This window comes from Delphinus delphis, chromosome 20 (genome assembly GCF_949987515.2).
Source record: "Delphinus delphis chromosome 20, mDelDel1.2, whole genome shotgun sequence".
Lineage (NCBI taxonomy): Eukaryota > Metazoa > Chordata > Mammalia > Artiodactyla > Delphinidae > Delphinus > Delphinus delphis.
The window spans coordinates 10,558,082-10,572,345 of record NC_082702.1 but is presented as its reverse complement, the minus strand read 5'-3'; the positions used below and the strand labels follow the sequence as shown (position 1 = coordinate 10,572,345).

The 14,264-nt window shown below is 49.9% G+C and overlaps 1 protein-coding gene across 1 annotated transcript; it reads left to right on the top strand.

Annotated features, from left to right (window-relative positions):
• Positions 1-299: 299 nt before the first annotated feature.
• Positions 300-14,043, top strand: IGSF23 (immunoglobulin superfamily member 23). Its single transcript, XM_060000642.1, is given in 5 exon segments — positions 300-366; positions 6,003-6,344; positions 11,517-11,786; positions 13,768-13,912; positions 14,010-14,043. Coding segments are annotated over 5 exon segments (858 nt in total).
• The last annotated feature ends 221 nt before the right edge of the window (positions 14,044-14,264 follow it).

Here is a 14,264-nt window from a genome sequence, read left to right as displayed (position 1 = left end):
CCCGGCCTGCAGGGGCTGGGAGGAGGAGGCAGAGAGGAGAGCCCCTTCTCCAGGGACCCCGCCCCAGCCTGCTCCCCACCCACACTGCCACCAACCCAGTGCTAGAGAAGAGTGCACACCTGGCGGTGACTTCCCAGCCCACAGCTGGAGCCCGAGACCTGGGGAGGCGGAGGTTGGGCCGGGAATGGGCGGGGCCAGTGCGGGGGCGGGGCCAAGGCTGCGTACTTGACTGTGCGCTCTAGGGGACCCCACTCCCGACAGGGCGACTTCCCCTGAGCCACCGCAGGACGGAAAACGGTATGAGGTGTCCTCTGGGCGCCGCCGGCTCCGGCCACAGCCCCGCCTGGAGAAGGATGCTTCTAACAGGTGCGTGAGAGACAGGGGCTGCACCCACGGGTTGGAGACAAAGAGGGGATATCCCCGGGGAGAGCCTTTATTCAAATCAGAGACGCCCCCACTCTGAGCTCTGACTCTGGTCAGTTTAAAGCCCTTGCAGCACGGGTGCCCGACGCACAGGAGCTCTTGAAATCCCCAAGAGGCCGTGCAATTGATCCCTTCTACAAAGGAGGAAAGTGAGGCTCAAATAGGGGTGGGGTCATTCGCTCAAGAGCACGTGACTGACAAAGGCAAAATCAGAATTCAGGACCCCATCCCAGTCCCTTTCCACCAGAGCACCGTGCCTCACCCTAGCTGTTCACATCTAATAATAATTTTAAAATAATAAGAACAACAATAAAATAACAATCATAATATAAAGAGGTCATTGTGACTGAGTACTTCTACATGTCAGCCTGTTCTAAGTGGCTTTCTTATAGTAACATTTAATTCTTAACCCCATGAGGCAAGAGCTATCTGATCCCCATTTCATAGAGTGAAACTTAGACACAGAGAGGTTATGGGTCCTCCCCAGGCCACACAGACTGAAAGTAACAGAAGGAGGACTCGAACCCAGATGGTCTGGCCACCAAGACCACACTTTCCAGAGACCACACACATCTGCCTCTCAGAGAATAAATGAATTGCCTGTTTTTCCAGGTCTTAAAAAGTCCAGTTCTGTGTCATTTCAAAACCCCACCCACAGTTTAAGGCTTCACCTCCTCTCCAGCTCTGGCGTGGGTCAGACTGCAGCGGAGACATGGTGGCAAGCGGTGGGCCTCGTTCCTATTTCTCTCTGTGGGTCCTTTCTCCCCACACAGAGCTGAGGCCTGTGCCCACCCCACCCCCAAAGGCCATGCGCAGGGGAGAGGAAAGCAAGGAAGGGGCAGGAAAGTTTCAACTTGGCTGCTGTAGTTGTAAGGTGGGGACATGGCCTTCTGTGTGGCTGAGGCATGATGGTTAGATCTTTCTGGGTGGGGAATCCACCCAGCAGGTCGTCTCCCATGGGGCTCTTTGCCAGGACAGCCTCCAGCCGGCTCCCTTCAGAGGCATCCACACTGGCTCAAGGAAAACTCGTGAACATCTTTGTCATCCCACCAAACGCTGGAGGCGTGGGCCATTTCCACCCCGCCCACTCCCCCTCCATCCCTCACCTGGAGACTTTGAGGTCTAAGTTCCCACAGACTCCGGAGCACACATCTCCAGCTCTCCAAGAGGTTTCCTTGGGGCCTCCCTGACTTGGCAGGAGGTGGAGGAAAGCCCCCAGCCCCAGGGGGCACCCCCAGTTCATCCTCAGCTCTCCCCCAGGAAGCCTCACTCTGTGCCATCCCCTCCTCTCCATGAGCTCTCGGCCTCCCTTCCCAAGGCCTGGCGGTGGCAGGGCAGCTGGTGCAGGCAGAACTGGTGACGGGTAACCCCTGTTAGCTAGACCTGAGTTGGGAACGGGGAGCTCTTAGCATCTGTTAGTTTATTCTCAGCCTCTGGAACCTCTGGGGAGATTTTGAGACAACGGGAGGGTCAAGTGTGACATTGTGGTGTATTTATACTTATATTTATATTTATACATAGTGATTCAGGGAGTGTCCTGGGCTCAAACGGGGAAAAATTGAATAGAGACTTTTTCTCATTTGATGGAAGATTAGAGATGAAATAAAATAGCCACGCTCCTGGCAAGTAAGAGTTCTGGAGTTCCAGCTCTGAAATTCCATATATATATATTTTATAGGTATTATATATAAGGTATTATTATTGTATATATAGTATAGTATTTATAGGTATATATATGGTATTATTATAGTATATTTATATATATTTATATATTTTATAGGTATTATATATATATATTATTATAGTATATAAATCTATAAATATAAATCTTATATATAAGGTATATATGATATTTAGGTATTATATGTATTAAATATTATGTATATTATGTATATATATGTATGTATATATTATATGTATTAAATACCTAAGTTAGACTGTCCTGAGCCCTGAAAATTCATAATCTCATTGAATCTCAGGCACTCAGTTGGTCACCGTCAACCACCCTCCTTGATGAGTGGGAAAACTGAGGCTCAGGACCCTGAAGAAAGAGCAGCCGAGTCAGGGTTATGAACCCAGGTCCAGCGGCCTCGGAGTCTATGAATGAAACCATGATTTTACATCAGCTGGAGTAAGGATTGCTAAGATGTGGGGTTTTCTTCTTAAGATGCCTTGAGGACACTCCCTGAATCACCAGGCACCTGCAGCGGTGTCAGGGTCAGAACTTGATAACAGAACACGGACTGCGTGACCTGGGATCTTCCCCTTCCATCATGTATTCAACAAACACCCCTAATGCCTACTCAGGGCCCAGCCTGTGCTGGGGACACAGCAGCCCTGCCCTCCTGGGGCTCACAGTCCAGAGAGAAGACAGACCCGTCCCCAGACAGTGATGACCCAGAATGGGTGGGGCAGGAATGGGTTGGGGGAGGGAGACCCAGAGGAAAGGGCTCAGGTCTGAAGCTAGGAAGGTGGTGGTCAGGGGAGGACCTTTCAAAGCCGTCAAAATCGAAATAGGACCTCGGAAAGATATGACGTCAGCTATGCAAATTGCATCCCTGTGCTCTTTGTTTCATAAAACCGTAAGACAACAAATTTTTCTATCAAGATAGAAAAGCAAAACCTTGAGCAGCTTCTTGGGTATAACACTTTATTCCTGTCACTTTGACAAGAGCTTCCATTGCCCCATCAAGTCAATTAAGGTCCCTGCCCAAACACTGTATAATAGTATCTATTACCAAGCGCACCTGAGGGTCAGGGAAGATTTCAGAAGGCGGGATGCCTGAGCCAAAACTTGAATCACAGCTTGATAAAGAGTTGGTGCGGAACAGCATTCTAGGTAGGGAGAACAGCACAGGCAGGGGCCTGGAGGCTAGAGCAACTGCACGGCGTTCAGTCGGACTGATGCAGAGGATGAGGGAAGAGTGGAAAACGGAGCGCAGAGATGTAGCAAGAGTGACAGGTGAAGGAGTCTGCACTATGTCCTGAGGGCACTGGGGAGCCATGGAAGGTTTATGAGCAGGGGGAGTAGAAAGGTCACACCAGCTGCCGACTCAGAGAGAAAAATCAATGGAGGTGGGAGGTGGGCAGTGAGCCTGCCAGAAGACCCTGTGGTGAGATGACTCCTAACTCTCCACTGATGACCTTGGCTCTGAGACTCCTGCTTGCTGTGCCTCAGTTTCCCTGCCTGGAAAACAGTGCCAACTTCTGAGCTGTTGAGAGGGACCACACACACACACACACACACACACACACACACACACCCTCCCTCCCTGGGCACATCACGTTTGTACCTGATGATGCCGCCTGCCCTGGAAGATGTTCTCTCTGGCCACGGCTTCTCCTTCATTTACCCAGAAGAGAGCTGAGGTTTCACATTTGTTCTGTAAGTGGGTATTTCTGATCCTTAAAATGTAACAACTTATCATGTGTTTTTTATCTTAAAAGGCACATTTACGGTACTTGCAAGTGTGGAGGCAAGAATGACAATAATGATGAAAATTATAATGAATGTCCAGCATTGATCTGGCAGTCACTTTGTTAGTGCACTAGTCTAAGCACTTTCCAAGCACTAGAACATCGGCACTACTGACATTTTGGACCCGATGATGCCTTGTTGTGCGGGCCCGTCCTGTGCACTGCAGGATGTTTAGCAGTATCCGTGGCCTCTACCCACCAGATGCCAACAGCACACCCTCCCAAGTCGTGACAACCAAAAAGATTTCCAGACATTGTCAGTGTCCCCTGGCAGGGGGGTGGACTGGGGTGGGGGGGATCGTCCCCACTGAAAATCATTAGAGACATTATTATTCTCATTTTATAGATAAGGAAACTGAGGCTCAGAGAGGTTAACTAACTTTCCCAAAGTCACCAGAGCTAGTCAGTTCTGGGACGTGCGTGCCGGCAATCCAGTTCTGGAGCCCGCCATCTGGGGTGTGTGCATTTGTGTGTGCAAAACAATTAAGAGCCTAGTTTATACTCTCTTATTTCATTTATTCAGATTTTACTTAATTTTTGAATGGGTTATACATTCCCATGGTTCAAGTCGCAATGATATATAAGAAGGCCTTGAGTGAAGTCTCTGTCCTTCCCCACCCACCCAGTTCCCCATGTACCTTCCCTCGCCCCCACCTCCCACATACAGATAACCACTATATTTTTTTTTTTTTGCAGTACGCGGGCCTCTCACTGGTGTGGCCTCTCCCGTTGCGGAGCACAGGCTCCGGACGCGCAGGCTCAGTGGCCATGGCTCACGGGCCCAGCTGCTCCGCGGCATCTAGCATCTTCCCGGACCGGGGCACGAACCCACGTCCCCTGCATCGGCAGGCGGACTCTCAACCACTGCGCCACCAGGGAAGCCCAATACTTTTCTTATCGATACCTAGGAGCTCTATATATGGTAGTGAAATGGGCTCTTCATCTGTGGTATCAGTTGCAGATTATTTTTCGTAGTATGTCATTGTCCTTTTGACTTTGTGGGTTGTTTTTTTTGTTAACTTTGCAAAAGTTTCTTTTTATTATTATGTCAAAATTTTCAGCCTTTTATGACTGGAGTTCATGTTCTTACTGCAATAGTCATCATTCTAGTGAGAGGCAGAAGAATGGGGTGGGCAAGTGCATAGGGTCTGGAGCCAGACTCCAAGGGTTTGCCTCCATGCTCTATGCAATATGGAAAATTAGGGGAAATGAGAGAAACAGGGATGGGGGATACACTGGACAGTATCGTTTAGTGGCTACGAATTTCAGCTGCCTGGGCATGGATCACAACTCAAATGTTTATCACTTATGAAATTCTGAAAGAACATCTTAAATTCTCTGAACCTCCATTTCCTCATCTCTGATAGGGGTATAATAGCTGTATCAGTCAGAGGTGAGGCAAGACACAGATGGTCCACTCAAAAGGAGTAATGAGGAGAGTTTAATAGGGGGACTAGGCAGGGTATAGGTAAACTGACATGGGATTTTGCAGCACCCAGGGGCTAGCAACAGCAGGAAGCTATTACCTCCCCTGGGCTAGAAGCTGTAAAAGGAACAGCAGCCCCCAAACCCCAAAAGAGTGGTGTATGGACAGGGTCACCCAATAGGATCTCTAATAGAGGGACCTACTGAACCAGTGCTGACGCAGCAGGGAGGGAGCTGTGGGACCAGTTACCTCAAGGTCACTCCCTTCAGCCCTCCTGTCTTCCACCAATGCTCCCATTGGCAGAAGCCAACCAGAAACAAAAGGCGAGAGATCCCCAGAGATGCAGCTCAGGGAAGTCAGCCTTTTGCGGAGCAGAGCAGAGCAAGATGGAGGGCGAATCTGCGTGACATCCAGCATAATAAGTGCCTTGTGGGGCCGATGCAGGAATAAGTAAGATAATATATGTTCAGCATTTTAGACAGTGTCTGGCTTGCAGGAGGTTCTTAAGGAATGTTCCTTTTTACTTCTTTATTATTATTATTATTATCACCGTTGTCGTCATCAACTCTGATGGCCCTCATTCTCACCAGCACAGGAAGGGTTACTTGCTGGGACACCATCCTGCCTTTGATCCCATGGCTTCCTGCTCTCTCTTCTCCCTCCCACCCCCTCCAAGGCAGCCTGCTGGCATTCTTCACCTGCTCTGCCTCCTCGGAGCTGCCCTCTTCTGGGTCTCTGGACCCCTTGACTGAAGGAGCCGATGCCCACCTGCCAGTCCCCAGAAGCCTCGATGGGGTTCTGTCCACTTCTTGGTTCCGAGGGCATGAGGCCCAGCCAGAAGCCATGATCTTCTCCCCTGAGGGCCTCCCAGGGCCCGGCCACAGTGGCCGGGAGACGCTGGATACCCAAGGCAGCCTGGTCGTCAGAAATGTGACAACTCAAGATGCAGGCAGCTACACCGTGGTGCTGGAAAGCAGCAGGGGACGCAGGAGTGTGATGGCGCAGATACAGGTCCATGGTGAGCGGGGCCCCATGGCGGGAGGCACCCAGTTCTCAGTCAGCAGTGCCCATCGGGACCCATTCTGTCACCAATCCTCCCTAACAAACCACCCCAGAACTTAAAATAGCAACTGTATTTTCAGCTCAGGATTCTGCTGAACAGTTCTTTTGGTCTCAGCTAATTTTAGTCGGGCTCACTTACGTTTCTGCAGCCAGTTGGGGGAAGGGATTGCGTAGGCACTGGTCCAGGATGGCCTCCTTCCCATGTCTGGCAGTGGCCTGGCTGGCAGCTGGGGCAGTGGGGGTAATTGGGCCACGAGGCTTCTCATCCTCCAGCAGGAGAGCCTAGGCTTGTTCACTCAGCAAAGTATGAGAAACAAGAGGAGAAGCTTCAAGGCCTCCCGAGGCCCCGGCTCAGAACGCGCATGCCATCGCTTCTGCCATGTTTTTATTGGCCAAAGCGAGTCACATGACCGACTTTGCTCCAAAGGGAGGGAAATAGGCTCCGCCTCTTGGTGAGAAAAGTTGCAAAGTCTCCTGGCTATTTCTTTGTCATCTATCACACTTTCCAACAGATATTCATTAAATATTTGTTCATTATCACTTGGGGAAGGACAAGGGTCTCTGGTGGTAGCCTTCAGAACTCACCTCTGGTTTTTTTGTTTGTTTTTTGGGGGGTTTTTTGCGGGAGGCGGGCCTCTCATTGTTGCGGCCTCTCCCGTTGCGGAGCACAGGCTCCGGACGCGCAGGCTCAGCGGCCATGGCTCACGGGCCCAGCCGCTCCGCGGCATGTGGGATCCTCCCGGACCGGGGCACGAACCCGCGTCCCCTGCATCGGCAGGCGGACTCTCAACCACTGCGCCACCAGGGAAGCCCTCACCTCTGTTCTTATGAGCTATTCAGCTCTGGACTTGCACTTTCACACCTGAACCAGAAAAAACAAGCCCTGAGGTTAACCAGAGCCATTGTCCTTAGAAGGTAGTTTAAAGACGTATTAATCTACTAGGGCTGCCGCTCCAAAATACCACATGCTGGGAGGCTTAAAAAACAGAAATCAGAACACTCTATGACATAAATCACAGCAAGGTCCTTTTTGACCCACCTCCTAGAGAAATGGAAATAAAAACAAGAGTAAACAAATGGGACCTAATGAAACTTAAAAGTTTTTGCGCAGCAAAGGAAACCATAAAGAAGACCAAAAGACAACCCTCAGAATGGGAGAAAATATTTGCAAATGAAGCAACTGACAAAGGATTGATCTCCAAAATTTATAAGCAGCTCATGCAGCTTAATAACAAAAAAACAAACAACCCAATCCAAAAATGGGCAGAAGACCTACATAGACATTTCTCCAAAGAAGATATACAGACTGCCAACAAACACATGAAAGAATGCTCAACATCACTAATCATGAGAGAAATGCAAATCAAAACTACAATGAGATATCATCTCACACCAGTCAGAATGGCCATCATCAAAAAATCTAGAAACAATAAATGCTGGAGAGGGTGTGGAGAAAAGGGAACCCTCTTACACTGTTGGTGGGAATGTAAATTGATACAGCCACTGTGGAGAACAGTATGGAGGTTCCTTAAAAAGCTACAAATAGAACTACCATATGACCCAGCAATCCCACTACTGGGCATATACCCTGAGAAAACCATAATTCAAAAAGAGTCATGTACCAAAATGTTCATTGCAGCTCTATTTACAATAGCCCAGAGATGGAAACAACCTAAGTGTCCATCATCGGATGAATGGATAAAGAAGATGTGGCACATATATACAATGGAATATTACTCAGCCATAAAAAGAGACGAAATTGAGCTATTTGTAATGAGGTGGATAGACCTAGAGTCTGTCATACAGAGTGAAGTAAGTCAGAAAGAGAGAGACAAATACCGTATGCTAACACATATATATGGAATCTAAGAAAAAAAAAATGTCATGAAAAACCTAGGGGTGAAACAGGAATAAAGACACAGACTTACTAGAGAATGGACTTGAGGCTATGGGGAGGGGGAAGGGTAAACGGTGACAAAGCGATAAAGAGGCATGGACATATATACACTACCAAACGTAAGGTAGATAGCTAGTGGGAAGCAGCCGCATAGCACAGGGAGATCAGCTCGGTGCTTTGTGACCGCCTGGAGGGGTGGGATAGGGAGGGTGGGAGGGAGGGAGACGCAAGCGGGAAGAGATATGGGAACATATGTATATATATAACTGATTCATTTTGTTGTGAAGCTGAAACTAACATACCATTGTAAAGCAATTATACTCCAATAAAGATGCTAAAAAAAAAAAACAAAAAAAAAACAAAAAAAAACAGAAATCTATTTCTCACAGTTCTGGAGGCTGGAAGTCCAAGATCAAGGTGTGGGCAGGGGTGGTTTCTTCTGAGGCCTCTCTCCTTGGCTCGCAGATGGCTGCCTTCTCACTGTGTCCTCACGTGACCTTCCTTCTTTGTGTGCACCCCTGGTGTCTCCCTGTGTGTCCTAGTCTCTCTTCTTATAAGGACATCAGTCAGATTGTATTAGGGCCCACCCTCACCGCCCCATTAAAGGCCCTATCACCAAATACAGTCCCATTCTGAGGTACTGGGCGTTAGCACTTCATATGAATTTGGAGTGGTGCGGGCGGGGAGGGTAGGAGCACAGTTCAGTCCTATAATAGTTAGGGTTCAGATTCTGGTGTGCTAAGAAAGACCCAAAACAACAGTGTCTTGAATAAGATAGAAATTTATCTCTCTCACGTAGTTGTCTGGCATGAACAGTGTAGGGATGATGCGGTGGCTTCAGGGTGGCGGGACCCAGGCTCCTTCTAATTGTTCTGTCCTCACTAGGTTCTATCCTGCCTGGGGGACCCAAGAGAGCTCCCATCACGTTTGCATTCCAGCCAACGTAACAGCAGAGGAGAAGGGGAGGGAGGATGCCTTCCTCTTATGGCCCAACACAGAGGTTGCTCACATCCCATTGGCTGGGAACCGGTCACATGGTCATACTTAGCTATAAGAGAAGCTGAAAATGTAGGCTTTATCCTGGGCAACCATATACCTAGATAAAATGTAGGATTCTGTGACTAAAGGAAGAAGGGCAGAAAAGATGGAGGGAGATGCCAAAGGCGGGGATATCTGAGCTGGGACCTGAAGCCTGGGCGGGAGCGTGCCAGGGGAAGAGTTGGGGAAAGTGCTCGTGCAGAGAGACCAGCCGGCGTAAGCACGGGAAGCATGAGTGAGTGGCTCCAATTTACTGAGCCCTCCCTATGGACCAAACGCTGGGGGATTCCACAACAGCACGAGAAACAAGATGCTCTAAGCGCCACCCCCCTTGCACAAGTGGGGAGACTGAGGCTTGGAGAGGTGACATCCACAGCCTGTGGTCACGTCGAAGCAAAGGGCCAAGCTAGGATTCGCACCCCTCTCTGTGATCCAGGAGCTCATCTCCTTCCACGCTGCCTCTCTAGCCCTGCAACACCTCTCAGGTACAAGCAAAGGTGGAGAGAGGCGGCTAGGAACCGCGCTTCTGCACGGGGGTTTTTTTTTTACCTCCACCAGGACATGTAAGGGCTGCTGAGGTCCATCAGTCTACATATCTGTGGTTTGAAGGCCAGGTCTTCTAAAAGCCCACTTCCACACCTGTGCCTGTGCCGTTCTCTGCCTGGTGCTCGTGCAGGCTCTGAAACCGGAACCGCCTGCATTCAAATCCCTGCTCCTTCGCTTACTAGCCACGTGCCTTTGCAAAGTGACTTCCCATTTGTGTGTTTCAGCGTCCTCCTCTGTAAATGGAGTCACTGTAGACCCTCCCTCGTAGGAGTGCTGTGAACAACAAATGAGTTGTTCACGCCAAACGCCTAGAACAATGCCTGGCACAGAGTAAGCAAATGTTCGCCATGAGTTTTTCAGGGGACTTGACCTCTTTGAGCTTTCGTTTTCCCATTAAAAGGGGGATAACAATAAGACCTACCTCATAGCGTTGTTGTGAGGATTAAATGAGTAAATCCAGTGGCTTCTGAGCTTTTAAAATCATGACCCACAGTAAGAATTGCATTTCATATCATGACCCAGTATGTCCGTATATCCACACACCACCAGTCACTGAAAGACAAGTGTCATAACAATTATTGCTATGAGTAATGCATTCTGATATTTTCTATTATATTTCATTTCATGTTTTAAATGCTGGTTACACCCTACTAAATGACTTCACCCAAGCATGGGTCTCATTCGCAATATAACAAGCCAGTAAGATAACAAGCTATCGTCAACACGTGTTTAGAATGGTGCTTGGCTCGTAGTAAGAGCCCAGTCTAGGTGGCTGTTACATATTGATTCTTGTTTCCACACCTGGTGGGCTCTTTGTCCTCCTGCAAGGCTTAGCTCAGGCACCACCTCCTCCAGGAAGCCTTCTGTGAGCTCTCTGGTTGGACTGAAGTTTTTTTCCCTTTTCATGTTGCATGGAAGTTGGAAATCATCTCCGTGCGGTGGTTCCCAGCACTCATCACGACATCAGATTCAAATCCCAGCTATGCCTCTCTCTCTGACCATGAGGCCTGGCCCTAAGCACCCCCAGACCTCAGAGTCTTTCACCTGAGAAAAAAAGAAAAAAAAAAACACGAAAAGAGAACTATGGTGAGGATTATATATGTTCTCTGTAAGGAGCCCTCCCAGCAGCCAGTGGCTGAGGCCCCAAGCCTTGGAGGTCCCCTTGACCCCTCACTCTCTCCCACCCGCATCCAATCCATCGGCAAGTCCTATGGGCTCTGCCTGCAAAATGATCCAGAACCCAACAGCTCCTCCTAGCTCCTTGGCTTTTATCCTGGCCCAGCTTAGGGCAGGGGAGCTGGGGTATTTATATACCAGCCCGCGTCAGTCGCTGTGGAAGGCTGCCCCCCGGTGTGCCCACCCTCCAGCACTCTGGCCTGTGGCCTCCATGGTCAGAGCAGGCTCTGGCAGCTAGCAAAAGCCCTGAAGCAACAGATACAGTGTTGGCCGTTGAAAGGGCTGAGGGTGAGGGTGTCAACAGCTCTGCTACATCCAGCATCTGGGCACAGACCAGGCACTCCAAACACATTCGCTGGTGAATGAATGAGTGGATGAATGAATGAATGAATGCCTCTGTGGTGAACAGAAGAAGTGCTCAGCCTCTCTGAGTGGTCTCCACCCATGTGATCTTGCTCCCTGTTTGCACAGCCAACTCTGATGGGGTGCTGCCGCTGACATTCCCGGGGAATACACAAGGTATCCTCCGGAGCGAACTCAACTACTCAGTGATCCTGCAGTGGGTGGCTTCCATCGAACCTGAACCTGTGCTATGATGGACCTTCAATGGGCATCCTCGTGGGATCGGGGAGAGGCTGATTATCCAGAGGTTGTCCTTGGAGGATCTGGGCACCTACGTACGCTTGGCCGAGGATAGCCAGGGAATGTATGTCTCCCAGCCTGTGACTATCATGCTGCCACGTGAGTACCCCACCCTCACCCCGGACCCTGTACCCTTGCTGGTCAGTGGCCAGCTTTCCTGATTCCACTGAGCCACATTCTATGCTCAGCCCCCTCTGATACCCTTTATAGCCAAGATGGTATCTCATTCTTTCATCCTCCTGGCAGAGTTGGGGGTTACTAGCCCATTTTACAGATGAGAGGCTGCAGGCCAAAGACATGAACTCTCATGAAAGCTCAGGGCAGGATCTGGAGCCAGCTGCCTGGGTCCCGGCTCCAACCACCTGCTGGCTGTGTCAATCTGGGAAGCCTCTTCGCCTCTGAGTCTCAGCACATGCCGGAGAAAAAATTAAGGTGATGATATAATGAGTGGTTCCAAGCCTGGGCTTTGGAATTTGAATTTTGGCTCCACCACTTCCTGGCTGTGTGATTTTGGACCGGTGCCTTGACTTCTCTGTGCCTCAGTTTCCTCATCTATAAAATTGGGAAAATAATAGTGCCCACCCCAAAGTGTGGCTGTGAGCATTCGATGAGATAAGCCGGTGAACAGCTTAAAATAAGAGTGCCTAGCACTATGCAACACTAGTGAGTGATCAATAAACATGAACTAGTATCATTATCATGATTAGTATTATCCATATTATTATTAATTTTGTGCCTGTTACGGAGGCTCAGGAGGCAGTAACAAGAACAGTCAGTTAACTGGGATTAGAAAAGGGGTTTGGGAGCCCGTCAAAATGGGGTTCAATTCCTGTCCCAATTCAATTCCTGTCACAGCCTTCCTGGCTGGGTGACTTACGACAAGTGACGTCCCTTCTCTGAGCCTCAGTTTCCTCCTGTGTATAATCAGAGTGATCGTGTAGACCTCCGCCAGATTGCTATAAGGAACTGAAATGGTGTATGTGTGGGGCTAGCAGAACACCAGTTAGCATGTGCTCTAAGAATAGCAGCAGTTACCGTGCATATTATTTTTAGTATTTCTGTTCGTGGAGTGAGCTGGAAAGATACAGAGAAGCTGCCAGTGGAGAAGCAGGGAGGCATGTAGGCCGCGGGGATCACATGAGCAAAGGTCCGGAGCGTGGAAAGGGCAGGGATAATGGAAAGCCTGGCTTGGCTACGTTCCTGAGACCTGTCTCTCTCCCCAGCCAGGGTTCAGTGGGAGCTTCAGGATTTGGTTCTGAGGTGATTTCCTGGGAGAAAAAAAGGGTAAAAAATGTAAATCTTGGAGCACCTGTTGACCCTGACACATTCATTGAGAATGACAATACTTCCAAGACCCTGTTTGCTCACTCATCAGCTGTTCAGGAAATGTATATTGAGCACCTGTTGTGACTGGCCCATGCTAGGCAGTGCTGAGGGCATCTGGTGACAGAGACAGTCCTGGCCCTGCCCTCACAGGACTCCCAGTCTAGTAAGGGACAGACCTGTCCACAAACAGTAATGACCAGAGTGGGCAGGGCTGGGGTGGGGGAGCTCAGAGGGCTGTGAGACCCAAGGAGGTGCCTGACCCAGCAAGGGGATCAGGGAGGGCTTCCTGGAAGAGGGGACATCTGAGCTGATACTAGGATACATAGGAATTGTCCAGGCCAAGGGAGAGAAAATGGCATAAATGGCATTCCAGGGGCATAGACAAAGGCCTGGAAGTAGGAGAGAGAGGGGAGTGAGCTTAGAAAATTGAGTAGACTCCAACAGGGCTTGGTTATAAAGGTAGGGGGTGGAGAGAGATGAGACTGGCCAGGTGGCAGGGCCTTGAAGGCCAAGGCGAAGTCCTGGGGAGCCATGGCAAGGTTCTGAGCAGGGGAGGAATAGGGTCAAGTGTGAACTTTAAAAAGACCCCTCTGGCTTCTGTGTGGTGGGAAGATGGGTCGGGGAGGGACTGGGACAGGAGAGCGGGGATGAAGCTGGGGTGGAGACCCGGAGGACGGGGAGGAGGTGGAATGGTGGGAGTGGGGGGTATGCAGGGAGGGTGTCTCCTCCAGTCTCTCCCCTTCTTGGTTCCCAGAAGCCGTCGTGGATCCCACAGATCCCGTGCCCATCAAGCCGAACCCTACCCTCTCCCTGTCAGGAAGCTCTGCCTTTGCCCTCACTGCGGCCGCACCTGTGGTACTGGTCGGAAGCGCGGTCTTCACCATAATCTGGAAGCTAAGGTACCTGCCTTCCCTCCTTCCCATCCAGTCAGCCCCCACAAGGTGCAGAGCTCATTCCGCAGCAAGACTGAAGCCAAGCCAACTGCCTCTTCCCAAGGAGCTTAAAGCTCATTCGGAGACGATGCCATTGACCCCTGATGTGCCCATCCAACTCGTCAGTTCCCAAAGTGGCCCCAGGCGAGCAAAGAGACAGGAGAGGGTTCTGGAGGTGTGTCTTTGCCACAATGAGGGCAAAGGCAGAGCTTCTTCATCCCTTCGTTTTTGTCGAAGAGGAAACTAAGGCTGAGAGAGAACTGTGCCCCAGACCGCACAGTTGAAGAAGGATTCGAACCCAGAATACTGCCTCACTCAG